At 55.6% G+C, this 27322-nt stretch overlaps 1 protein-coding gene across 12 annotated transcripts in view; it reads right to left on the bottom strand.

Moving 5' to 3' along the window:
- LOC124231249 (transient receptor potential cation channel subfamily M member 2-like) overlaps positions 1-27322 on the bottom strand; it is a 58058-nt gene that overhangs the window by 6612 nt on the left and 24124 nt on the right. For 9 of the 12 annotated variants that reach the window (XR_006886465.1, XM_046647924.1, XM_046647925.1 and 6 more), the window contains 18 exons: positions 25340-25442; positions 21793-21914; positions 21201-21554; positions 17816-17953; positions 16536-16665; positions 16159-16304; positions 15210-15322; positions 14556-14769; positions 13692-13810; positions 12965-13097; positions 12433-12604; positions 7935-8118; positions 6468-6649; positions 6047-6179; positions 4021-4108; positions 2035-2122; positions 1156-1313; positions 315-391 (listed from right to left, as the gene is read on the bottom strand). Coding sequence is in view for 9 of the 12 variants with exons in the window: in XM_046647924.1 (XP_046503880.1) it covers positions 315-391; positions 1156-1313; positions 2035-2122; positions 4021-4108; positions 6047-6179; positions 6468-6649; positions 7935-8118; positions 12433-12604; positions 12965-13097; positions 13692-13810; positions 14556-14769; positions 15210-15322; positions 16159-16304; positions 16536-16665; positions 17816-17953; positions 21201-21554; positions 21793-21914; positions 25340-25442 (2654 nt within the window). In the remaining 3 variants the exon portion in view is untranslated. The remainder of the gene's footprint in view (positions 1-314; positions 392-1155; positions 1314-2034; positions 2123-4020; positions 4109-6046; positions 6180-6467; positions 6650-7934; positions 8119-12432; positions 12605-12964; positions 13098-13691; positions 13811-14555; positions 14770-15209; positions 15323-16158; positions 16305-16535; positions 16666-17815; positions 17954-21200; positions 21555-21792; positions 21915-25339; positions 25443-27322) is intronic. The other 3 variants (XR_006886467.1, XR_006886466.1, XM_046647933.1) reach the window with 1 other exon arrangement.

The raw sequence follows: 27322 nt of genomic DNA, 5'->3' as shown, positions 1-27322 counted from the left end.
GAAGGCGGCCCCCATGAGAGTCGGTGGAGGCAGGGCGGTTCGGTGACTGCAGGCCTCGGCCCAGTCCTGGGACGCGGCTGGCCAGGCCCCGGGCAGAGGACAGGAGGGCCCCTCACCAGGCCAGGGAACCCCCAACCATGCAACTCCCAAGCGTGTCCCGGGCCCCTGGGGAGAACAGGGCCCCGACCAGGCAGGAGGCCCGACCCCCACTTGAGTGGGTTCCCACAGTCACTCTGCAGCACCCAGGCCGCTCCCTCGCCCTCCCGCCTGGGCCGTGAGGAAGGGCTGGGGAGAGTGGAGAGGTGCGCACTCACCTCCCCACAGGGTCCACCGTGTCCTTGTCCTTCCTCTCGGCCGTGTAAAAGGGTGGGTCGTAGATGAGGAACTCTGTCTGCAGAAACGGGGGCGTTCTCCTCAGACTGTTATCCTCGGCCCCTGTCAAAGCTCGGGCCCAGGCACCCAGGAAGACTGAGGGCGGGTGGCTCCTTCTCCTCAAAGCATCACAGCCAAGGACCCCGAGACGGCCCCCCAGTGCACACCATGGCTCTGAGCTTGGCCGACCTGAGGGACACGCCCCACGGGGGACCCAGCCGAGGGGGCTGGTGACTGGACTGGAGGTCCAGGTACAGAGGTCTAAGCTGGACTCTAGAGGGACAAGGATTCCAACTGGCAGAGACTGGGGAGAAGGCAATGGAAGCAGCAGCCTGGAATGTTCCAGAAAGGCCAGAGAGAAGGCCTGCGAGTGGGCACTTGAATACCATCTCTCTCTCTCCGTTGTTCTCACTCGCCAGGCCCTCAGGAAAGGGGGAAGTGACCGTTCGCCTGGGATGGTGGGATCTAGGACAGTGTGGTGACTAGAGGTACCAGGGCAGATGACAGGCAGTAGGAGCAGCCCTGGAGCTGTGCTGGGCTCTGTGCATGGATCAGAGGCCCATGGGTGCCCTGGACTCAAATCCCAGCTCTACCACCTCTATCTGTATGGACCTGCGTGCCTCAGTTTCCCCATCTGTTCAACATGGCCCTGTGAGGCTACAGTGGATGGGAACTGTGATCTGTGCCTCTGTCCTTAAGTCAGAGGGTTTGGGGCAGAACTGTTCCCCCCAGAACACAGGGAGCCCCTGCCTGATGGGGAGCATGGCTGGGACAGGCACTCACCTCCCAGGGCACCTTCTCGTTGGGCACGGGGAAGCGCATGACCCGGGAACTAGGGTAGAGGAGGTGGCGGGCATTCACGTGGTGGGCGTCACCCGGGTCCTCTGCTTTCTGCCTTCCGTCAAGCTCAGGGTCTTGCCCCTCTGAGGCCTTCTGGGGTGCTGGGAACAGCCACACGGAGCCATATGCAAAGCCAGGCCCGGGCTCAGGCACCCGGCCCACAGGACAGGGACATCCTCCACGGTCATTTCCCCAAAACTGGGCTGCCTCCACCTCCCCGAGCCCAGGTTGAGTGCCAGCCCGAAAGGGGGCACCCTCCCCAGAGCCCCAGCACTGCGGCCCGAGGAGGACAGTGATCTGAGGATGGCAGTGCCCCACAGCCAGCACCTGCCTCCTGTGCAGCTACCAGCAGCTGGATTCCAGGCCCTAGAGAAGCCTGTCCAGGTAAGGAGCGCACACCTGCTCCCCTGGGGCCAGCAACACCTGAGGGATACTCGTGCCTGTTTGTTGGCTGGCCACAAACTTAGGAAAACACACTTTGCCTTCTGTCTCCCGGTTGACATGACTGGGTCATGACATCTCCTAGAGCTGCCCCCCTTTGCAGCATGATGCACAGGTGGTCAGGGGGCTGTGGGCCAGGAGCCTCTTGGAAGGCCCCAACCTAGTCAAGTTGGGGGGCTCAGCCGCGCTTGGCACCTGTGTCGGGAGGAGCAGGCCATGCTCCCCAAGGCGCTGGGCCTGCAGGGCTCAGAAACAGATGCGATCGCAGCCTTCCTCCAGGCCCAGCACGAGCCCCTGCCTGCCGCCTCTCCTCCCACAGACCCCCAGACTCAAAGGAACTCAGGCTGGCAGAGACTGCTGCTGGCTCGGCCACCCACTCACCCAGAGTGGGGACGCCCTCCTCCAAGCCGAAGCCGCCGTCCCTCAGGGTCTTCACCATCCAGTGCAGTGCTCCGGCCATCTGGGCCACCTGGAAGGCACGTCCCAACAAGATTTGGTCAACACCTGCCCCCATGCGGCACGCCCACCCCTCCAGCCCACCTGTTCCCCAGGCAGCTGCCGAAACAGCGAGGGCACCACCGAGAGGACTCGTCCGGCCGGGGCCACCCCTCCAGTGTCCAGGCCAGTCCTGCTTCCCTCAGGGTCACGGCTGCTGACTGCCAGCAGCGCCGGCCAATGAGACACAGTGACCACTGGGACTGGATGCACCAGAGGCCATCCACCCAACTTGAAGCCCCAGTAAGACAAGTCTGAGCCACAGGAAGAGTGGCACATGACCACCCGCGGAGGCTTCCACAGCTCCTGCTCCTCCCAGAGGAAAGAAACTTCCGGAGGCCACACGAGCTCAACTACAGAGGATGGCGGGAACCGTCTGTGACTAACAGGGCCCAGGAGAATGCAGCTCGGCAGCGGCTGCACTCACTTCAGGGGGTGTCAGCAAGGCAAGAGCCCCTCCCGGGGGAAGGCGGCCTGGGCAGACCCCAGTGTGCAGTGGCCCCTTGGCAAGACCTGGCTGATGGTGGATGCCTCACCAACAGAGGGGCCGAGTGGCCTGCCCCCACCCAGCACAGCAAGGCTGGGAAGGGCAGTGCTCCAGTTACAGCTCTGGGTCAGGAACTGTTGGGGGTTCTGCTGTGGGCAGCAAGGGCTCTTGTCAGAAAGCACAGGTCCTGGGGCGGGAACCCAGAGCAGGCCCACGGCGGGGCACCAGGAGTGGGGACCCGACCTCTGCCCTCCATTGTCCTGGAGGCCTCAGGCCTCCTTGACCATCAGCCCCCGCATCCACCTCCCCACTCCTCACGGTGCTTACTCCACCTCCACTGTTCCACCCTGTGGAAACAAACTGTGGCAATGGATGTTTATGTCTGTGCCCCCTGACTGGGACCCCCAGAACGAGACAATGCCTGTTCACCCTGACATTCCCAAGGCCAGTCTTGGATGCAGCATAGAAGAGGAGCACAGGAAACGTGGAATGAATAGATGGATGGATAATGAACGAATGGATTGATGAATAAATGAAGGGATTGATGAATGAATATATGGATGGATGGATGGATGAATGGATTGATGAATGAACGGATGGATGGATGGATGGATGGATGGATGGATGGATGGATGGACTGATGAATGAACGGATGGATGGATGGATGGATGGATGGATGGATGGATGAATAGTTGGATGGATAATGAACAAATGGATTGATGAATAAATGAAGGGATGGATGGATGAATGAACTAGCACACATTACTCTCCCTTGGCAGCGCTCAGGCACCACCTGGCCTGTGAGGGGATGACTCTCATTCAAGAAGCCATTCAGGAAGCCCGTCTCAGCCTGAGGGCCCGGACCCCAGTGAGTGCGGCCCGGCTGTCAGGGAGCCGTCAGTGGACACTGATTGGGGAGCGGGGGTGGAGGCTGTGGTCCTTTGCCTGCTAGCCACCATCCTCTCACCTGGGGCTGCTTTCTGAGGCTGCCCCTCGGCCCAATCATCCGCCAGCGTTCAATCGCATCTTTGCTGCCCTCCCTCCCTGGGCAGCCGCAGCCTGAGAAAGCAGCCCCCTCCCAGGTTCCCAGGGCAGAGTCCAGAGGACAGCTCTGAGGAGGCCAGAGGAGGGATGAAAGTTTGCTCCTCAGACTGGCCCAGGGTGTGGACACCCGCCGTGGAGTGTGGTGGAGCGCAGCCTGGGAAGTGTTCAGTGGAATTTTCTGGAGGACGATGAGGGTGCCTCTTCCAGTTGGGGATGACTGCCCACCTCCTCATCTTTGTTGTTTTCCCAGAGGGCTCATTCTCAAGGCCACCATACTGCAGAGTGACCAGCGGGCCCACTGGATCCATGCCCCAGACGCAAGGCCCTGGCCCAGAACCCACCTGCTCCTCCAAGGAGGCCAGTCTCTGCTCCATGGAGCCCGACCGCTTCACACGCTCCATTTCCAGCAGGTCCATCATGGTGTCCACCCTGAAAGAGCACAGAGCTGAGCCAGCCAGGCCAGGCTCAGGGCCCGGACACTGAGGAGACGTAGTGCCAGTCTGCAGGCGGACAGCCCTATAGACACAGCAGCCCTGGCTCTGTTGGCCTCGATGTCAGGTGTCTTCCCCTTAAATTGAAAGTACCTCTAATATGCATTTCCTATAGAATGAGCACTGCCTGGTGCCCCAAGAAGAAGCTCTCAGCGAGTGACACCCGGGCTCACCGGCGCTCTGACAGCGCATCCGTGCACCCGGGGAGAGACGCAGGAGTGCCAGCTGCGCACACACCTGGGCTCCCACCTCGATTCACCCACAGGCTGTAGCCACAGCCCCGAAACCTGAGTCACAAACCACAGAGCCACCTCTGGGCAGCACTGGAGTTTTGGGGGAAGGGAGCAGTGCTGTTTTGGGGAGATGTCTGGTTTTTGTCTTATTTTGCTATAACACAGGAATTTCTCCCAACTTTGGCCTGCTGTGTTTATAGGTAAAACAACCCATAAACCAAACATCCGTCCAAACACTCGTCTGTTTATGCCCAGGGCTCCTGTACTTCCTCTCTCCTGCGGCGCCAACTGCCAAGAACACTCTTCTGTTACAAAGAGAGCAACGTTTCAGTGACGGTGAATGCAGAGCTGGGGCCGAGCCCCACTCTGAACAGTTGTGGAGGGAAGACGGAGGGATGCCTTCCCAAGGGCCGGGGAGTTTCCTTCCATTCTCACTACGTGTTGCTTCATCCCACAACAGCCACATTACCACTCCCCACGGTTCCCCAGCCAGCCTCGCAGGCATGCTGTGTGGTTATCCGAAAGAAGGCGGCGGAGCGCATTGGGACCCGCAACTCAGTCACCATGACAAGCGGGGTCGAGTCAGCTCAGCCCCAAGGCTGTGGGGCCAAGGCACCATGCTGCCTCCCTGGGCCTCGGTTCTTCACCCAACCCATGGAGAGAAGGTGACCAGGCCAGGCGCCACTGTCATCACTAATGTGCAGCAGTGACAATAAGAGCGACACCCACAATAACTGATGGTGATGGGGCACCGGCTGTGACCCCAGCACGGGACGTGCAAAGACTTTACACCCTCACTCCCACTGCTTTCTGGAAATGCCTCCCAGCGACAGATACTAGCATCATCTCCATCGCACAGACAAGCCAAGAGAGGCGCAGACAGGCAGGTGTCCATGTCTAAGGAGGGGGCACTTGGCCTGGGCAGAGGGAGCCCAGGCTCTTGGCCACTCCTCTGCAACCCCAGGATGCCCCCTCCACAGCCTGCGGGAACCTCTGGGCCAGGGGCAGGAGCTGCATGTCTGGGTGGCCAGTGTCCCCTCCCTCCTCCTGGCCCACAGTGAGACCCACACTGACAACAGGACCATACCCCACGTCTATGCCCCAAGGGCCCTGCTGACCCACACCACGGTGGAGCGGGGCAGGGTGGAGAGAAAGAGCAGAGATCCTTTCCCACCCCCAGCTCACGGCCTGGAAGGAAGCAGGCGGAGAAGTGGAGAGCAGGAAGACGGCGTGAACGCGCCTGAGCTCCCGGCCAGCTGAGCAACGCCCTGCAGAGCTGCAGCAAGGCCGTGTGCCAACCAGCTCCATGCTCACCCTCCCAGGCCTTGAGTCGGCCTCCTGTGGGCCCACCTGCCCCTCCACCAGGGACCCTCTACCCCTGCCTCTCCAGGAAGCCCGGGGTCCGCCTCAGCCCAGCACAGATGGCTTCATCCTCCTCCCCGCACGGATCCAGCCTTCCCTAGGACCCAGAGGCCGAGGATCAGCTGAGGACACAGGTCCAGTCTGAGCCACATGGGCTTCCTGCCCCAGGTGACCAGTCGCCGCCTCCCCCACCCCCGCCAAGGTGGGCTCTGCCCTTATGGGGTCATGCAACAGCAGGAGGCAGTGGCATCTCCCTCAGACGACTGTCCTGGCTCCCGTACTTATTGCTGATGTCCTGGATCTTCTGCTCTGGCCTCTGCGTCCGCTGGCACTGCTGGTTCTGCAGGTAGTTCTCTTTCAGGTAGATCTCCCAGGCCAGCAGGGCGGCCTCCTCGTTCTTCTCCAGCTTGTTCTCTGTGGAAGGAGCAGACAGAGGGACCTGAGCTCTGTGTGAGGAGGACACGTGAAGCCCTGACCCACTCCAGGGCCCCACTGGGTTGGGGGGTCTGCAGCCTACATGGCAGGAGGAGCCTCACCACGCCCACCCCTGAGTGGGCTGGGGGAGGTCACGGCCTGAGTGGTCCGCATACCTGCCCAGCTCCCAGGATCTCAGAAGGAGCTGCCATGCCTACCCCTCAGTGCCCGTCTGCTCCCCAAGATGGCTAGGAACACGCTCTGGGGACAGCAGAGGGGCTGGCTTACTGAGCTGCTTGTGTCTCTTGGCGGGTATCTTCAGGACCACCCTCCTGATGAAGAGATGCAGGTGGCTGAGGAGGATGAAGGGGGGCGGCGCCGGGGGCTTGCTGTGGTACTCTTCTATCAGGTCGTGGCGCTGGAACTTCCAGATCTGGTCCGTGTGCTCCTGGACCTGCTGGAACGTGTAGCTGGCAGGGAGGCAAGGAACACATGGGTCACCCAAGAACGACAAGACACGGAACACGCCCATGTCATGCCTGGAGTGTCTGGCTGATGCCCATAAAAAGCAAACACACACCGCCCAGGAGGGCAAGTCTAGGTGCAGAAAAAGACAGCTGATCAGCCAGCCTCGGAATTCTGAGCTTCCTGGGAGCCAAGGGGAGAAGAACAAAGCAACACGTTTCTCAGGAGATGGACAATGTCCTGGCAGTGAACTCCAACAGGAGTTTATCAGTCGAATCTGGCAAACAGGAGGAACGATGTCTTTAACGGGCAGACGCATTTATTCTCTGAACATCTGTCATCTTGCAGATGGACCTCGGCAGAGCCGAATCCGAGGCAAGAGAGCCCCTCTCGAGGGGAGGTCAGCGGTGCATAAATGCAGCCACACTGGTTTCACTTGCTACAGGGACAGAGCCCCTGGCCAGCTGACCCCTCCTGGCCTCTATAGCACAGTGCCAGTGCACATTAAATCAGAAAGTGACAACCTCAGCAACTTAGCTGATAAAAGGGGAAGAGAAACAGTGCCTACTCAGACCAGCAATTCAGGGATTTTTACAAGGGTCCCGGGTCCCACAGGTCATCCTGCATCAGCAGAGCAGCATTTTCAATCAGTGCTGACATGCGCTTGCCCACAATGAGAGCCCTCAGAGCAGCCCCATCCAGCCCGATTCCCTTCTCTGCAAAGTGGGAGGCCTGCACCAAACCTTTCACCCTCAGAATCTTATTTCCTCTCCACAAACAACCTGTGAAATAGTATTTTCTCAGAAAGGACAGAGGCTGAGTGAAGCTCAATGTGTTTCCCGGGATTTTCCCCAGGCGGGCATCTAAGCTGCCCCTCGCACACCGCTGTGCCCCGAGCCCCCTCCAGGGAGGCTGACTTCCCTGTGCCGTGCCCAGTGACTCTGTAGGCTGGTCCGTGACCAGGAACCTGGAGCCCACCCCCTGCAGCCCCGCTGACCCCAGGAAGGAGCCCAGGAGAGGGGAGGAGCAAGACATCAATGTGCCCCTGGCCTGCGGCCTCCACATAGCACGGCCTGGGGGTTGGCACCACCTGCGAGCTGGTCCCCACAGCAGGGCCCTGGACAGATGCACCAGTGACCAGGGAGAGTGGCCATGCACGTTCCAGCTGGGCTGAGCTGGGCGCCTCCAAGGACCAGGGTCCCCAGCTCACGCTCTGGTCACACTGCCCGTGGCAATGGCAGGAAGCTAGCAGGTCCGGGCAGCCTGGGCCAGCCCGCCCACGGCACTCACTTGAACATGGCGATGAGGAGGTTGAGCAGCAGGATGTTGGCGAAGAGCAGATAGAGGCAGAGCAGGATGACGGTCAGCCACTGGGGGAAGGCGGGCGCCTGCCGGGTGGCGTCGCTCTCGGGGCACTTGGGCTTGTAGGGGTCTGTGCCATTGGGGCTGCAGTGGTCCAGGCTGAAGTTCACGCCTGGTTGTGGGGTGGCAGGGACAAGGAAAGCCACACAGCGTCATGAGAGTCCCTCAGGCGATGAGGAGCCCCACAGGCCTGGATGCCTGCACATCTGGGTGACCTCAGCTGTCAGCTCAGCCCTAAAGGAAGCCCAGAGGGGGGTGTCTATGTGCCTCCAGCCTCCTCCGCGGGCAGGGAGCGTGGCGCCAAGGGGAGCTCCAGGAGCACCCAGGCTGGCAGGCACCCCTGCCCAGGACCCAGCCACTCCTTCAGGGCCAGCCGCGGGAGGGAGTGGGGCTACCACCATCACTAAGACCCAGGTCCCAACCCAGGAGCCCAACGTGGTAGGAAGGGATTCAAAAAGAGAACAAGTAACAATCGCAAGAGAAGGGAGATATGATAAAGGAGAAATGCAGCAGGGGGAATACGCCGACACGAGAAACAGGCGACCACACACTGAGACGCAGTCCCGCATTTGTGGAAAAGGAAGGGTCGTGGACTGCGGTGAAACAGATTCACATTCAGCCCACGCATAAAGACCTCTGAGGAAACACACTAAGCAGTTAACAGTAGTTAACTTGGTGACGTGGGATTATGGGTAACATTTTTCTCCATTCTTACCTTGAATTTTAAGATTTTGCAACAGCAAGCGTGCAGTATTTTGTAATCAAATATATATACACTTTTTTTTTTTTTTTTGTAGAATAGGATTGGCCCTGAGCTGACATCTGTTGCCAATCTTCCACTTTTTTTCCCCAAAGCCCCAGGGCACAGTTTTACATCCTAGTTGTAAGTCCTTCTAGTTCTCTGTGAGCCGCCACAGCACGGCAGCTGACAGACGGGTGGTGTTTCCACGACTAGGAAACAGACCCAGGCCGCCAAGGCAGAGAGCGGGGAACTTCAACCACTAGGCCATCAGGCTGGCTCCAAATATATGTTTTTTAAGTGTTACTAATTTTCTAGGATAGAAACTCACTGATAGCTATAAATACCTATATTAAAAAGAAGAGCTGAAATCAATAACATAACCCTCTACTTTCGTGAACTAAAAAGAGAAAAGCAAACTAAACCCAAAGCAAGCAGAAGGAAGGAAATAATAAAGACTAGAATGCAAATAAATGAAATAGAGAATACAAAAACAATAAAGAAAAGCAACAAAACCAAAATCTGGTTCATGGAAAAGATCAACAAAATTACAATCCTTTAGCTAGTCTGGTCAGAAAAAAAAGAAAAGGCTCAAATTACAAAATCATAAGTGAAAGAGAGGACATTACTTCCAACCTTACAAAAATAAAAAGAACCATAAGGAAACAATACAAAAATTGTATGCTAACAAATTTAAAAACTTAGAAATATGGACACATTCCCAGAAAGACTCGAACTGCCCAAAGTGACTGAGGAAGAAACAGAAAATATATACGGACCCGTAACAAGCAAAGAGATTGAATTGGTAATTTTAAAACTTCACACAAAGGAAAAGTTCAGGCCCAGATGGCTTCCCTGGTGAATTCTACCAAATGTTTAAAGAAAAATTAAAAGCAATCTTTCACAAACTCTTCCAAAATTTAAAAGAGGAGGAAATACTTTCTAACTCATTCCATGAGGCCAGTGTCACCCTGATACCAAAACCAGACAAAGACATTACAAGAAAACTACAGACCAGTACCTGGTGACTACAGATGCAAAAACCTCAACAAAATGCTAGCCAACTGGATCCAGCAACACAAAAAAAGAATTATACACCATGACCAAGAGAGCTACATCCCGCCCGAAAATCAATTCAACTAAGACACCATATTAATAGCATAAGAACAAAAACCATATGAACGTTTCAGTACATGTCAGGAAAGGCATTTGACAAAATCTAACACCCTTTCATAATGAAAACACCCAAGAAACCAGAAGAGAAGGGAACTTCTTCAACCAAATAAAGGACATTTACCAAAAACCCACAGCTAACACCATTCTTAATGGTGAAAGACTGAAAGCTTTCCCCCTAAGAACAGGAACAAGATAAAGATGTTTGTTCTTGACACTTCTATTAAACATTGTACCCGAGGGTCTAGCCAGGATAATCAGGCAAGAAAAAGAAAGGAAAGGCTCCCAGATTGAAAGGAGTAGGTGAAAGGACCTCTATTTGAGACGACATGATCTCATACATAGCAAAGCCCAAAGAATCCACTAAAAACTCTTAGAACTAAGAAGGCAGTTCAGCAAGGTTTCAGGAGACAAGATCACTATACAAAATGTAGGGTATTTTATATACCAGCAATAAACAATCCAAAAATGAAATTAATAAAACACTTATATTTACAGTAGCATGAAAAATAATAAAATACTTAGGAATAGATTTAATGAAAGTGGTGCAATTATACATTGAAAACTACAAAATATTGGTGAAAGAAATTAAAGATCTAAATAAGTGGAAAGACATCTCCTGTTCACAGTCAAAATCCTAGATGCCTTCTTTAGAGAAACAGATAAGCTGATCAAAAATTCACGTAGACCCAAAAAAACTCAGAGGTCAAAACAATCTTGAAAAAGAACAAAGTTGAAGGACTCACACTGCACTTCCTGATTTCAAAACTTACTGCAAAGCTATGCTAACCAAGAGAGGATGGCGCTGGCACAAGGACAGGTGTATCGCTCAGTCGGATAGAACTGAGAGCTGAGAAATAAACCCTCTCTTTTCGTGGTCAAATGATTCTGACAAGGGTGCCAAGACAATTCAACCGGGAAAGTATAGTCTTTTCAACAAATGGGGCTGGAACAACTGGATATTTGCATGCAAAAGAATGACCCTTACCTCATACTACATACAAAAATTAATTTAAATGGCTCCAAGGCCAAAAGTAAGAGCTAAGCTATAAAATTTTTAGAATAACAACATTGGCATAAATCTTGATGACCTCGGGTTAGGCGACACGTTCTTACTATGACGCCAAAAGCACAACTGATAAGCTGAACATCGTGAAAATTAAAAACTTTTGTCGTTCAAAGGACAATAAAGAAAGTGAAAAGACAACCCACGGAATGGCAGAATATACTTGCAAATCATATATCTGATAAGGGACTGGTATTCAAATGTAAAGAACTCTTACAACTCAATAATAAAAAGACAAATAACCCACTTGAAAAGCGGGCAAAGGATAGGAATAGACATTTCTCCAAAGAAGACATACGAATGGCTCTGTGAGCTCATGAAAAGATGCTCAACATCATTAGCCATCAGGGAAACGCAAATCCAAACCACAATGAGATACTGCTTCTCACGCAGGAGGATGGCTAGAATCAAAAAGGACAGACAACAACAAGCGTTGTTGAGAACGTGGAGAAACTGGAACCCTCATACGCTGCCGGCGGGATCTAAAACGGTGCAGCTCCTATGGAAAACAGTTTGGCAGTTTCTCAAAAAGTTAAGATAGAATTGCAATATGACCCAGAAGTTCCACTCCTGGGTACACATCCAAGAGAAATGAAAACACATGTCCACACGAAAACTTATCAATTACTGCTCGAAGCAACAGGATCCAGAGTAGCCAGAGTGGAAACAACTCAAATGTCCACCAACGGATAAAGGGGTAGACGTACGTGGTCCATCCAGGCAGTGGAATATTATTCAGCCACAAAAAGGAATTAAAGATGATACAGACAGCAACGCGGGTGAAACTTGAAAATATTATGCTAAGTAAAGGAAGCAAGACACAAAAGACTACATATTACAGTATCCAATTTACATGAAATGCCCAGAAAAGGCAAATTCTACAGTGACGGGAAGCAGATCAGAGGTTACCTACGGCTGACGGGAGTGGAGAGCAGGGAGCAACTGCTAACGAGTGTGCGGTGTCTTTTTGGGGGTGATACAACTGTTCTAAAATTAGAGTCTGTATATAGACATAAAACCATTGAAGCGCACACTTTATAGGGGTGAGCTTTATGGTATATGAATTACAGCTCAAGGAAGCTACTAAAAAGGAAAACGCGGGATACACAGGCGTTCTCTCCACCCAGAGGAGGAGGAAGTCCCTTCTGACTGGTGCGGAGGGAGGGCGGGCAAAGGATGCATTTAATGTTGGGGCGGGGCTGCCAGCTGATGCGCCCGCCCCCCAGGCCACGCCCTCCGCCCACCTGGGGCCTCAGCCGGCTGCAAGGTACAGCTCCGCCTCCCCCCAACCCGGACTGACGCCCTCCCACCCCCCTGGGCAGCGCATGCGCGTGTTCTCTCTGCCTCGGGGACTCTGCGCTCCTGCCCCTGCAGTGGGCAACGCCCGCCCCGCCCTCCCCAGTCCTTCCGTGAGCGTCAGGAGCGCTGCCGGGAGGGGGTTCTCCTACCGTCGATGTAGGCCGGGATCTCCCCGAAGATGGTGAGGTACGACTGGTAGACGACCCCCCGGAAGATCCAGTCCACCCGGCTCTCGTTGTGGATGAGGATGGCCTGCTTGGCCACCCCGAAGGACACTACCCACACCGCCAACAGGAAGAGGAAAAAGAAGACGTCCTTCATCTGCAGAGACAGGGCGGCACCGCTGCAGCCGCACACGCCCCCCCGGCGCTCTCCCCGCCCACAGCCCCAGGCCGCCCCCAAACCCCAGCTGGGTGCAGGGAACCCTGCGAGGTGTAGGAGGGGTCGGACGTGACCGGAACCCAAGGAACGAAATGATAAACACTTTAACAGGGATCAAGAATGAGCTGTGGAGATCAAGGAAGGCTGCCTGGAAGAGGTGACATACAGCAAAGACCAGAGACGGGCATGCCAGGGGGTGGAAGCCCGATGGGCGAAGCAGAGACATGGAAACTAGGGATGTGCTTAAACCCTGGGTCGCCTCACTTGCAGCTGGCATAGGGGGCCCCCTCATCCCCTTACCATCCTCTTCATGATGATGATCTTGGGCCCCAGCGTCTTACTGATGGTAAAAATGTGCATCAGCCGGAGGCAGAACATGATGAAATCCAGGGAGAGGATGACGCGCCCGGAGTACAGCAATGCTGGTATGAGCCTGGCCAGGGGCAGAAGCAGGGACCCCCTCAGCTCCCTGCTCGCAGAGCATGTCCCTGGTCACCCACCCAGCTGCCCCAGCCCACGTGAGGCCCCTGGAGGCAAAGGGCTCTGGTGGTCCCTGGACCCCGAAGTGTTAAAAACTGGGTGTGAGCTCAGGGAACAGAGCCTCCAGGGAGGCGTTCTCCAGAAAGGTCCGGAAGCCCAGCCTCAGGCAGGGCAGCCAGGCCTGACGGGCATCCTGGCAACCAGGAGGCTGGGCCGGGTCCCTCTCACTTTGTGGAGAAAGGGGACCATGGCCCAGTAGACACGGGTGGCCTAGTGGGCAGTGGAGAGGCCCAGGGCCACAGAAGGAGGGATGCCCCGTGCAGGTGGGCACCCCCTGAGGTGACAACGAGCTCTCACATCTCCTCCAACATTCCCCGGGGTTCGTAGGGTCGCCCACTCGACAGACGACAAATGCATTCACGGGAGCTCAGCCCGCCAGGTGGCACCGGCTCCGACCCCAGTCCCGAGCCCAGCCCTGGGGGTGCTGCTGCCCCGGACACGAGGGGTGCCACCAGGGGAGAGGGTGGGCGTCTTCGTGGCCACCCACCTGCAGGTCAGTCCTGCTATGAAGAGCAAGATGGCAGCGATGTCCAGTTTATTCCAGAAGTCACTGAAGTACACGAAGACTGTCTTCCTCAGCCCGCACCCGGCGGGGTCGTAGAAGAGCTGCGAGGGGGCGGGTAGGGAGGCTGTGCTGTCGTCACCAGCAGCGAGAACACTCGCTCCTTCCCGGGGGGGGGGGGGGGGGACTCCCACGGCCCCTGCGTCAGGAAGAGCAGGCGAGGCCGCCCCCCACCCCAGTCCTGCTGGATGGGCCAAGGTGTGTGCTGGCTGTGGCGAGCCCCCTCCCCACTGGAGGCAGCCCCCCAGGAGCTTTGTTCCTACTTCCTGCAGTGACTCCGGGCGCAGGGTGGGACCCAGGGGGGCACCATGGGAACCTCGTTGGCCTGCCTGGCTGGAGTCCCCACACCTTTCCCTGGGTACCAGACCCCAGACCCCAGCAGCTGGGGGGAGGGGGCAGGCAGGAGGCCCCATGGGAACACCGGGTCCCTTCCCTGGGACCTCAGAACAGATCAGGGAGGAGGGCGCACCCTCTGTTCTGGGACTGCCAGCTATGAGGCCGGGGTGCAGGGCCTGGGGCTCTGGCCCCCTCGTGGAGAGGCTCTGGCTGCAGGAGGCTATGCAGCCAATGAGAGGAGAGCCAGCCCCACATCACCAGTCCGGCTGCATCTCCTTCCTAGCAACTCTTGGGCCCCGGGCCGACAGGACAGGAGGTGGTGTTTCCACACTGTGCACTAAGGGGCCAAGGCCCACTGTGGGGAAGCGCCCAAGCCAGTGCTCCCAGGGTGGGTGGCAGGGACAGGGGACCGCGGTGGTGGGGGGGCGGTGGGGGGGCAGCCAAGGGACGCACCTGCCGCAGCTCCTCGCACACGAGGGAGAAGAGCCAGAAGTAGATGAGGTACTCGCAGCAGGAGGGCGTGGTCTGGAAGTCCACCATGAGCACGTAGGCAAAGAGGCAGAGGAAGACGAAGTACCACAAGATGTTCAGGTGGAAGATGACCACGGGCGCGGTGAAGAAGGCGCGGATGCGGGGCAGGCCCCGCACGGCCTGCAGCCTCCTCTCCCTGCAGGGACGAGCACGGGAGGGAGAGAGCACGGGGGACCTCAGCCACCCACACACGGCCCGGGCGGCAGAGGAGGAGGACCGGGACGCAGCTGAGGCTGTGCACCCGCTGACCCCACACATGCAGTTACAGAGAGAGGGCTGGACCAGATGACCCCGCAAAGGGAGGACCCAAGAGAGCCCCGGGCTTGGTTCTTAGGGCTGTAGCAAACACTCGGGCCATGCGGGTGCTGGGGGCACAGTGGATGGTCAGTGCAGGGCAGGTGCTGGGGGCTTCGCATGGGTGGGGCCCCTCCCTCTGCCTCCTGCCCATATGCATCTCGACCCTTCTAGATCCAGCTGCAGCCACAAGGACACACGCAGCTTGCCTCCAGCGGGGCATTCGGGAATGAAGGTCCCGAGCCCCTGGCCCCGCCCGCAGCCCCACAGCCCGGCGGGCACCTGAAGGAGGTGAGGTCAGTGTAGAGCAGCGGGAAGGCCAGCATGCACAGGATCACCCGCCAGAGCCCGTTGTCCACACAGAGGTGGCCCCACCACACCTTGGTCAGGAAGGCCTGTGAACAGAGGGGTGGTTCATGACAGGGGGCACCCGCACCCCACCCTGACCCCGTGTCCCCTGTGCTCCCTCCCTAAGGGTGAGTGACCTGTCTGACCCGGGCGCACTGACCCCACTCGCTCAAGCACAGCGCCCTCTGAGACTCGGTGGGCAGCACAGGATGGGGGGCTCTTCCAGCTGAGGAAGAGGCTCCGGGTGGGCAGAACCAGGCCAGGGTGTCCCAGAGGTAAGGACGGAGACAGGGCTCAGACTCAGGGCCCCAGGCTCCAGGGCCCATCTTCCTCCCACTGTAGCTGCAGGTCTCCGGCTCTCACCAGCTGGCCCCTCTAAGCTCTGTCGGGGTACCAGAGGGCAGGCCTTCTCCCCACCACGTCCCCAGGCCCAGCACAGGCCTGCACACAACGGTGCTGCATGGACACAGTGACGGCATGAAGCCGTGCTCCAAGGAAGCGCTGGTGTCCGAGAGGCACCTCCCACATGCCAGGCCTGCCGCAGGCGTGGAGGCAACACTGGAAGCTCCTGCCCTCCGTGCTCCAGGGGGGCGCTCTGCCCCCTCCCACATCTCCTTCCCAAGGCCCAGGCCAGGGGCTGATGTGCGGAGGTGAGCAACTGCCGTCATGACCGCCACCCCCCTCACTTAGCACCAGTTTCTTTAACTGTGAAATGGGAGGAGAGAGGGCCTGCCCATGGGCCCGATGGGCCAGGCGCTGTCCCTGGGTCCCCAAGGGACCCAAAATGCGTGAAGATGTGTGCCATCTCTGGGAGCAGGAGGCTGTGTCCGGCCCGACAGCACCATGGGAAGGTGTTTCTGAAAACGGGCCCTCAGAAGGTCACCTGGATGCCCCCGTGGGACACAAACTTCATGTCCTTGGCCTCCAGGGCCAGCTGCAGGCAGGTGGTCTTCCCCCAGGCCTCCGACACGCGGATGAGCAGTTTCTGTGCTCTCTCTTCATCCTTCCGGTAGCACTCAGTGAAGACCCCTGGACAGAAAAGGTAGACCTGTGTGACAGCAGCAGAGTCCCAATCCCTGATGCCTGGGGACAGTGTCAGAGAGTGGCCTCTCCAGATGGCACAGCCTGGACAGGAACAGAGACTGAGACCCAGACGAGGACCCCAGGGTGACATGAGGGGCTGAGACCCAGGACAAGGACCCCAGGGTGACACATGAGGAGCCGAGCCGTGGTCAGAGACCGCCGCTCTGTGGATCTCACCGATGGCTCTGTGCTCGTACTCGTCAGCCAGCGCCAGCATCTCCTCCGAGCTGTCCGTGTCCTGCTCCTCCTTGGATAGCTCCTTCAGGATCTTGGTGCAGGCCAAGGCCGCGGCAATGCAGTCCTGACTCTGGGGCCCGGGGAAAGCCAGTGAGGACCTGGATGGTCCAGCCCGGGGAACCCCTGACACTGCCCAAGGCTGATGAAAGCAGAGACCCGGGACACATGGGCCGCTGGGCGATTACTTGTGGTGGCCCCTGACTATAGAAACCATTTGGGTCCTCCGCATAAACATGCAAGCCTTTTGTGGTGGCCCAGCCTCCTGCACTGGCCAGTGGGAGTGGTCTGTTTGCCAGGGGGCCCCCATGCCCACCCAGAACACAGATTGGACACAGGGCATCAGCACAGCCCTGTGGCAGGAGTCCCAGCTCTCCCTGGGTGTCAGGCCAACCCCAGGCATGGGGTCAATGGCCAGAGGGCACTCCCAAGAGGGGAAATGGGACCAGGTCCATTCATGTCCCCGTCCAGGCTCAGAGCACCTTGCCTCAGTGGTACTGCCAGCACCAGGCATCAGAGGGGCTAAGAAAAATCTCAAAGAAGGTGCTGCTCAGGTCAGAAGGCAGCATGGGGCAGGATGAGGGGTTAGGGTCGCAGTCTTTCCATCTCGGGGCCCCACGGGGCACACCCCAGGCTACAGTCAGGCCTGGCCCTGCCGCTGACTCACCATGCACCTTGGGAGAGGGCGAACCTCCCAGAGAAGTGAGAAGCCACCAATGCCACTCTGCTGGGGACACTGGGCAGACAGCCAACTCCTCAAGAGCAATTTGGAAATGCCAACACTGAGAACAGGGGCCCTCTCTGAGAAAAAACTACAAAACTCTCCTTTCCTTTTACAGGGGGCATCAGCTTGAATTAAAGGAAAGCCACGCAGGGAAGACTGGCGCCTACAGCATTCTGCTTCTCAAGGTCGCCTGGAGCATACTCCATCGCGGACCATGAAGCCGCACGTGGGCCTGGCGACTATGGAGCTGCCCCGCTCAGCTGGATGATGTTCCCTGACTGCCACGGATGGGCTCCGGGCAGGGGTGTCTGGGGCCTGCTCCTTGTCTAAGTAACAGATTATCTCTGCCAAGATCCCCAGGTCACTGGAAAGAGACACGGCCCCTCCGGGCTGGAATTTGCCCTGCTGTCGGCATTGGGCTCCCTGGCCAGGCTCCCCAGTGGGAGCTCTGTCACTGGTCCACCCACAACTGTGTGTGCCGGGAAGCAGGTCTGGTTACCTGATCCCAGATGATTTCTGCCAGCTCCCGGCGGTTCTGGACGATGGCCCAAATGAGAAGATCACGGACCGGGTCCATGGTGAAGGCGACATGGCCTGATGAATGCTTGTACAGAGACCGGAGACTCACTCCCTGCACCTGGTGAGCAGTGGATGGTCAGAGCCCCCCACCCAGGTCCCCACAGGCATCAGATTCCCCGGGGGGCCTATTGGGGGTGCAGGTCCTGGGCCCAGCCCCACACCTTCTCAGAACCACGGTCCCTGGAGGGCGAGCCCTGCAGCCTGCATTTTCAGCAACACCCCAGGAAGTTCTCACGCACACTGCAGCTTCAAAACCCATCTCTCTGGAGAGACGGAGGAACATCCAGAAAGTGGAATACCCAGCTAACTCCTTTGCCAACAGTTACAGACTCTTGTTACACACCAGGCACCTCAAGCTTCTTTAGTTGTATCTGATGGCATCAAAGCCTTGTCTATGAAGGAGAATTCTAACACAGAGTCTGTTGATAGATTCATGGCTGTGAGCTCCTCAGGGAACCTACACAGTGTTTCCTTCAGAGAAGGCCAACAAGAAAGAGCTGCTGAAGGACAGCGAGGCGACATGTGAGCCGAGGGCACCCTGGCCCCAGACACACTCAACATACATAACGACAAAAGAACCCAGGCTTCTGGGCTGATCATAAACAAACACATACTGAGACAGTCTGGAAACGATTCCTGGAACAGAGAATGCATTTCCCACATCACACACAAAGGTGCACTTTCCTTAAGTGATTTTAGAAATTCCTTGAAGGCTCATCTTTATTAAAAATTTAGCTTATTTTCTCAAATTACAGACATGGCTAAGTATGAGGGTTCACTCTAGACCTTTTCTTTCTTTTTCTTTTTTAAATATATATATACATTTTTTTTTCCATGAGGAAGATTGTCCCTGAGCTAACATCCGTGCCCATCTTCCTCTATGTTGTATGTGGGATGCCACCACAGCATGGCTTGATGAGTGATGTGTAGGTCCATGCCCAGGATCCAAACCCATGAACCCCAGGCCGCCAAAGTGGAGCATAAGAACTTAACCACTACACCACCAGGCTGGCCCCTACACTGGACCTTCTTAAGCACATTCCAAGTGGGCATCTTAACTACACTGCAATCAAGAAGAGCAGAACTGTGAATATAGAAAGTTGAGCTCCAACCACGTCCTTCTCAGGGGTCAATGGGACAATGGACAGATCTGAAAACCTGAAAGAAGTGGATAATTTTCTAGCAGGAAAAAAAAACACCAAAACCAAATCTGATCTTAGAACAGACAAAAAAAACTAGACAGGAACCATCAGGAAAGAAACTGAGACAGTTATTAGAGCTACTCCCCAGAAAGGCACCAGGCCCCGAGGGACTCACCAGGGAGTTTGCTGAGCACGTAAAAAGCAGTGAATCCCGGCCACACAGACTGTTCCAGAGCAGAGCAAGAAGGCCGGCTTCCCAATGGGTTTTACAAGGCTAACATAAAATTGATCCCAGAACCTGACAAACGCAGCCGCCAAATAAAACTACAAAGGTTTAAACATTCTAATGCCAAAACCTCAAAAATATTGGCAACACAATCCAGCTCATACTAAACACATATTACACTGCAAGCAAGTTGAGAATCAAGACGGGAATAAAAAGAACTCACTATCAGGAAATCTATGAAAATAATTCATCAAATTCATAGGTCAAGGGAGAAGAGCAGCTCAACTTCTCAAAAGGCGTCTGACAAAACCCAGCACGCAGGCTTCATTTTGTAAAACTTTAATGAATCAGGAGATGGATAGGCCCTGACATTAAACACATGTGCAAACACCAGCATTGTACTTAACAGTGGATGCCACGGGGTTCCCATCAAACGAGGATGCAGCCACCTCAGTGGACCAGGAACAGAGACAGCATTGTACCAATCACACCAGCAGAAACACTGCCTTGGACTGAAGCGGACAGAGCAAACAGGATGGGGAAGTCTGTGGACTCTGGGACCCTACAGGATGCAAAACAGAGCTGCCCAGCTGGCAACATGCATTATCCTTCAAGCGACTGGGGGGGGGGGGGGGGGGGGGGGGGGGGGAGGGAGCGAGGAAGGGGGCTGAAGGGGGGCACAGAGGTCATCAGGCTGCCACTCCCACCACAGGCACAGGGAACAAGGCAGTTTCCTCCTCAGTGTCAGAGGGTGGGGTCACTTCCTTGGACCAGGATGCCACCCCCCAGTGCCTAAGAGGCAAGGCTGCTGCCCTCTGCTGTAGGGATGGCCACCACCTGGGGCCACAGGGGTGACAATGCTGCCCTGGCAGGCCCAGAGGCCACGTCAAGCCAAAGAGAGTTATCTCGAGCCTTAAGGTCTAATGGGTTTGGGACTTGTTAGAACCCATCACCCCTTCCTTCTTTCTGATTTCTCCCTCTGGGAATGGGAGTGTCCATCCTTGTCCCACCGCTGTATCTGGAGGCACATAACTCATCTGGCCTCAGAGGCTCCCAGAGGGAGGGGGCTCTGCCTCAGGATGAAGGCAGCTTGAGCCTCACCCACATCTGATTTAGGGACATTTAGATGAGACTCTGGATTTTAGACTTTAGAGTTGATGCTGGAACAAGTCAAGACTTTGGGGCTGTTGGTATTTTGCATGTGAGAAGGACATGAATTTTGGGGGACCAGAAGTTCTCCCTTTTGGGGACAGAATGGTGTCCTCAAAATTCATATGTTGAGGCCTAAAACCTCCACTGTGACTGCATTTGTAAATAGGGCCTTTAAGGAGGTGATTAAGTTAAATAAGGTCATAGAGTGAGGCCCTGATACAGTAGGACTGGTGTCCTTATAAAAAGAGGAAGAGAGGAGACGGGCCCCATGGCTAAGTGGTTAAAGTTCTGCGTGCTCCACTTCAGCAGGCCAGGTTCGCAGGTTCAGATCCTGGGTGCAAACCTACTCCACTCATCAGCCGTGCTGTAGAGGCGTCCCACATACAAAGTAGAGGAAGATGGGCACACATGTCAGCTCAGGGTAAATCTTCCTCACGAAAAAGAAGAATGAAAAAAAAAGAGGAAGAGATACACAAAGCACACACAGAGGAAAAGTCACGTGAAGACATGGCAAGCAGGTGGCCGTCTGCAAGCTAAGAGAGGCCTCACCAGAAACCGGCCCTGCCTACACCTTGATCTTGGACGTTCAGCCTCCAGGTTGTGGGACAATAAATATTTAAACCACCCCGTCTGTGGTCTTTGTTATGGCAGCCCTAGCTTCTAAGACACGGAGCATACTTCTTTTCTAATAAAAATAAAAGCTCATTTTTTAGAAAGCTCTGAGGACACAGCAGGGACCCAGCACACAGGCCGAGCCGGGCGGGGGCCACGTTACCAGCACGCACGTTGAGCTTGATGTGCGGCACGGGAAGCGTGAGCCGCGGCCGGTCGCTGGTCTGGGGCCGGGGGTACAGCAGCTGTGTGGAATCCCCCAGGAGCTCCCGCAGCACCTGGGCCACATGGTGCATCTGCACTCGCGGGGCGGCGGGCGCACAGGCCAGGCGCTCCGGCTCCTCGGCCAGCACCTTCTGCAGCTTGCAGTGGAACAGGCAGGAGGGGTCCAGGTTCTTGTACAGGTAGAGCAGGCTGTCCCACGTGACCAACTCCTTCAGCCGCACCCCGTGCTCCAGGAAGAGCTTCACAAACTCGGGCTTGTTGGAGATGAGGGCAGCCGTCATCATGGGGTGCAGCTCTGAAGGCTGAGAGAGGGTGCCATGGGGGGGTCATTGCCTTAGTCATCGCCTCACGTAATCCTGATCTCAGTGTCCCTGGAGACTGAATGACTGCTGTCTCCAGCTTAGGGAGCATGGAACTCCCAGGTCACCCTCCACCAAGGGAAGGGCTGGCATCTAGACAGAGCCCACCCTCCAGGGCCTGTCCTTGCGATCCGTGTCGGCCCAACAAGTCCCTCCTCAGGGCAGCCCCGAGAAGCCTTACCTTCCACTGCCGCTCGTCAGTGAAGATCTCGCTCCGGGCGATGTCCACGCGATTCCACGCCACCGCTAACTTCAGCTGGTGGTCCCAGTTCTCGTGGCCAAAGTGGTCATGGCTCCGAGAGGCTGCAGGAAAAACCACATGCGTCAGGGGACTTCGATCTGGGTCTCAAAGCCACCTCCCATGGGCACCCCTGCCATTTAATAAAGTCAGAGAAGGCGGGATCCCTCACCAACCCCAGGCTGTCAATCATTTTAATGGAGTAAATCAGTGCTCAGTTGCAACCTTCCCCTCACACACACATACTGTTAGAGAATCTTGGGGTTTCAGTCACCCCTCTTCCCCTGGCTCAGCCCCACTTCCCCTCGCCACCCCCACCTCCTGGTCAAGTGGAGGAAGACGCGAACTCTGAAAGGCAGGCATTTTTACACCAATGTCCAAAGATACAGCTCTACCAGCCCTCACACTTCCTGTTTTGCCTGGATTTCAAAACCGCCACCTCACCCAGGTCCTCAGAATAAACATTTTGCCCAACTAGTTTCTGCTTTCTCTGTTCAACATCTTAAAACATTGCTTGTTATTTGCGGAAGAAAAAAAAGAACTTTGGCCCTCACCTCACACCACACGCAAAGTGGATCTGAGGCGGATCCCAGACCTGAGAATGAGAGCCGTCCCTACCGAGCTTCTCCTGTGACACGGAAGAAAATATTTGCCCCTGGGGACAGGCAAGGATTTCTTGGGAGGCAAAGAACATGACCGCAAAGGAAAAAACTGATAAATTAATCTGCATTAAAGTTTCAGCCTTCTGCCCTTCAAAGACACCTTGAAGGAAATACAGAAGCAAGCCACAGACCAAGAGAAAATGTTCCCAGCCCAGGTATCTGATGGGGCATTTGTATCAGAACATATCAAGAACTCATACAGCTAAAAAATGAGAAGACAAAGAACCAAATACACATGGACAGAAGACCTGAAAGACACTTCCCCAAGATGCCATACAAATGGCCAACAAGCCGTGGAAAAGACGCTCCCCATCATGGGTCATGAGGGAGCCGCCAATTCAAACCACAGTGAGATAGCACCTCACACCCACTAGGATGGCTGCAGTGTGAAAGACGGACAATAGCAAGTGTTGGCGAGGATGAGGGCAGCTGGGACGCTCACCCACGGCTGGCAGAGAGGTGACAGGCTAGGATCTTTTTGGAAAACAGTTTGGCAGTTTCTTATGAAGTTAAACATTGACCATACAGCACCAGTAATTCCACTCCTCGATGGGCACCCAAGAGAAATGAAAGCAAATAGCAGCCTCATTCATAACAGCCCCAACCTGGAGACAGCCTAAATGTCCGTCAACGCGTGAATGGAAAAAGAAATGGTTGTAGATGCTCACACAACAGAATGCTACCCCGCGGCAAAAAGGAACCGTGTTCTGAGACCCGCCACACAGAAGAACCGCAAAAACGGTGCACTGAGCAAAGGAAGGAAGTCACCAAAGAACAAATAGTGTACGACTCCATTTAGGTGCCGTTCTAGGATGGGTAAAACCGATATATAGTGACAGAAAGCTGGGGGCGGAGTGGAGGGAGGTTTGCCTACAAAGGGGCAGGAGAGAACTTTCTGGGGTGAGGGGACTGTCCTGTATCCGGATTATGGTGGGCACATGGGTGCCCACACCTGTAAAAATCCATCTGGCAGTAAACTTAGAATGGGGGTACTGTATATAGCCTGTACCTCAATAAAGCTGATTTTTGAAAAGGGTTGATATTGAAAAACCATATATGTATATATTTCTGTATAGAGAGATATTTTCATATATGCCCATATCACAAGGAGAGTCCCTTTCTCCCACCCCAGACGCCCACCCCCTTTCCCCTAAGCAACCAATTACAGCCAATCCCATTGGTTTGCTTTCAGAAATAGACGCTCTCTTTCTCTCTCCATAATCTCTCTCTTTTCCCGCCCTGCACCCATGGGAGGTGCCATCCATGCTGCTCTGCACAACATGGAGCTATGCCAAAATAATCTTCCTAGGACTTTTTATTGAGGATAGCAGACCTCCAAAGTGCACCAGTCTTAACTGCACAGCCCGATGCCTTTTCGCTGACATCTACACCTGAACAACCACCAAGGTCAAGAGCTGCAGCATTCCAGCTCCCCAGAGGCCCCCTCACGCCCCTTCGGCTCAGTACCTGCCCCAGAGTGACCACGAGTCTACAGCTTTCTCCTGAACTTCATAACAGTTGTTGGTATTTGGTGCCCCATGTCCATGGGGTCTATCCTGGGCCATGAGCAGGGGTCCTTCCCCCTCCCAGTGCTGTGCACTGATGGTCAGACTGAGCGCCCACACTGGCCCCGTGTCACTGCCTTCGAGGGCCACGGCAGCTTCAGGTTCCACTGTACACAGGCTGCCTGGTGTCCCTCTTCTTGTTCCTTTGGCTGCTCAGAGACAAAGGCAAGGAAGAGACAGATGCTTTCATGGCCTGTTTGTAAACAGGACAGTTTAGGGCTGTGACGGGAACACCCTCAAGCCCCTGTCTTCATCTGGATATTCACACAGCTTTCCTGACCCTTGGTGTCCTTGCTGGCGGGGCAGTCGGGGTCCACCGTGGTGACAAGTCACAGCTCCTGACCCTGGCCAGTCCACATCCCCATACCCCCCACGCCCCCACATCCGCACACCCCCACACTTGCACATCTGCACACTCCCACACCCCTCTGCTCTGATTCTGTTGAATCAGCTCTTCCCAGCTCCTCTCTGTCTGAGCAGGACTCTCCCTGGACAGAGGCCTTTAAACAAAAGTCTCAAGTCTTAGTTTTAAGCATTTCATTGGTCCTGTGAGGCACAATAGCTGGTCCTTTTGTCAGTAAAAGGGATGGGGAATGGATATATAGAAATAAAGGTAGTTTCACCCTCTACCACGAGAGCTTCCTGCTCTGCCATCTGGGTCTGCCTGGGGCCCGTGTCCCCAGCATTAGGGATGTCCCGGCCAAGTGGAAGCCAGCAGGGAAGGACAGGGAAGTGTTCCTTCCCCCAGAAGTGAGAGAAGAGGGAAGTGTGGGCCCGTGGAGAATGGGCCAGAGGACAGAAGTGAAACTAAGGAAAGTTCAACAGGAGCAGTAAGCCCCGAGCTTTACCACTCACGAGGCCCCCCTGCGTTTGACTCCGCTGTGTTGGAGGCACAGGAGTTTAAGCGAGGCACGAAGCGTGGGAAGTCGGGAGCAGCAATTACAAGGTGCTTTCTTCCTACTTGGAAATTTTATGAGAAAGTATGATGACCACAGAAGAATAAATTAGTGCGGCTGTGCTCAGATCTCAGTTAAGAAGATGAGTTGGAAAAGGAAGGCTATGCCCTGACAGCAGTGACAGGGCACCCACTTGCCCAGCAGGGTGTGGGGTGGGCCCCCAGCGGTGCACCGCCAGCTGCCCTCTCACTGCCCTCTGACCTGTGCGTCTGACCCAGGGGTGGTATTTTTGGCTCCTCTATACTCAGGGTCCTGAGCACCCTTTTGCCCCCTTTTCCCCCTGGTCCCCACTTTACCCAACCCTCACCTTTCAGCAAGGCCTGCAGGATGGCCACATCCACGTCCTGCTGGCCGTCCTTGCCTTCCCGGAAAATGGTCAGCAGCTGCCGCCTCCGGACGATGTCTTGGATCTGCAACAAACATTCCCCAAGTGAGGAACGTGGTAATGAGTGGGCTTCCTGACCTCTCCAAGGGGCTGGGAAAAACGAGGCCCCGAACACAAAGCCAGAGCCCTGGGCACGAGTCCTGCCTGCCTGCATGGCCAGGGCCACCACCTCACCTCTCCACACCCTGGGCAGTGAGGACAAAGGTGAGCAAGGATAATATGCAGTGACTTCCAGTGGTCTGTTGGGCACAAAACACAACCCAAGTGCGAAGAATCTTCATCTTGCTCATGAGGCAGTGTCTGCTGAATGCCCAGCATGGCTTAACATAAGAAGCATGGCTTCTCCCCCGGTCCTCCCTCCTGGGCCCTGCCTCGCCCCACCTGCCTACCTGCCTAACTATCTATCTACCTACCTACCTACCACCTATCCATCCATCCACTCATCCATCCACCCAATCATCCACCTACCTACCTATCTACCTACCTACCTGTCTGTATATCTAGGTACCTACCCACTCTATCTACTCTCATCTATCATTTATCTATCACCTATCTATTTATCTTATCTATCTATCATCTATCATTGTCTCCTAGTTGCTATGCCTGCTACCAGTTGCTGCTCCCCATGACCCCTGCACCCCGAAGCCAGGGTGGGCCTTCCACAGATTCCTCACAGCTCCTGAAGGCTTCAGACTCCTCCCCCAGCTCCCCAGGCCGGCCACACCCAGCCTCACCTGCCTTCTCATCTCCTCTCCCAGCCGGGCCATGTCCCCCACGCCTCTGCACAGACCACCCCAAGCCCAGGGCGCACCCTGGCACACGCCACCTCCACTCTAAGACCCCAACCATTCCCCATCCCTCAGGGTCCGGCTTTTATGACAACTCCAAATACCCTCTGGTCTCCCACCCAACCCCTACCCCGTCCTCCAGCCAGAACGTCTCCTGAATTTAACCCAGCTTAACAGAGATTCACAGAGCAGAGCAGCTATCATTTTCTGAGTGCAAATATGCCGACACAGTACAGAGCACTCTGCACGGATGATCTCAGTCCATCCTGAGTTTAAGTACTAATTATCCCTCTTTTACAGACAAGAAAAGGAATGCCGAGAGAGGGCATGCAAGTTCCTCCTGACACACATCCCTGTGGTGTTGGCCGCAAGTCCCTGTGATGAGACCCCATGACTGATAGCCAAGTCCGCCAATGGCAGCATCTAGGAAAAGGCCCCCTCCTGTTCACCCTTGTCACTCACCCACGGTGTAGACCCATGCTCTGAGGTTTGCTGAATGAATCACTGATCATGACTATGGAGCAGGATCCCCTCCCCAGTGAACCAGAACAATGACACAGGGGCTCCCCCCTCGGCCTGAGACTGAGTGTATGAAATGCTGTTTTCAGGCCCTTGACTCCACAATGGAAGGCAAACTAAAAAAAAGGCGCATTGACAACAGTGGGTTAGATTCCATTCTGAGAACTGCTGAATAATTTATGAACAATTGAGCAGAGGCCCCAGGGCCCACCTGCCAATTCCAAATGGATGGGGGGGGGGGGGCGCGGAAGCAGCGCTGAAGTCGGGAACTGAGCCAGCGCTCACAGCCAGACCTCCGTGTCTTTGCAAACTGCCCTGACGCTCATGGCAAAAACCATCTCACAGAACCTCCGTATCTCACTCTGAGACCACAAGAAGCACCGACAAGAACAAGGTCACTATGCCACCCGCAAAACGCCCCAGGAACTGGCCCTGCCCCATCCAGAGTGAGCCCCCTGCCTTCGACCCTCCCCAGCCCCCCATCTGGGGCTCGGACTCTCAGCAGGCCTTTCCCACACCCATGGATCCCCAAGGGAATGTCATCCCTCCACTTGCGTGTCCCTGTTGTCTTTGGTTGGTGGGCATGGACTCCCCACAG

This window comes from Equus quagga, chromosome 21 (genome assembly GCF_021613505.1).
Source record: "Equus quagga isolate Etosha38 chromosome 21, UCLA_HA_Equagga_1.0, whole genome shotgun sequence".
Lineage (NCBI taxonomy): Eukaryota > Metazoa > Chordata > Mammalia > Perissodactyla > Equidae > Equus > Equus quagga.
Note: the sequence above shows the minus strand (reverse complement) of the source record. Positions and strands in the feature narration are given on the sequence as shown.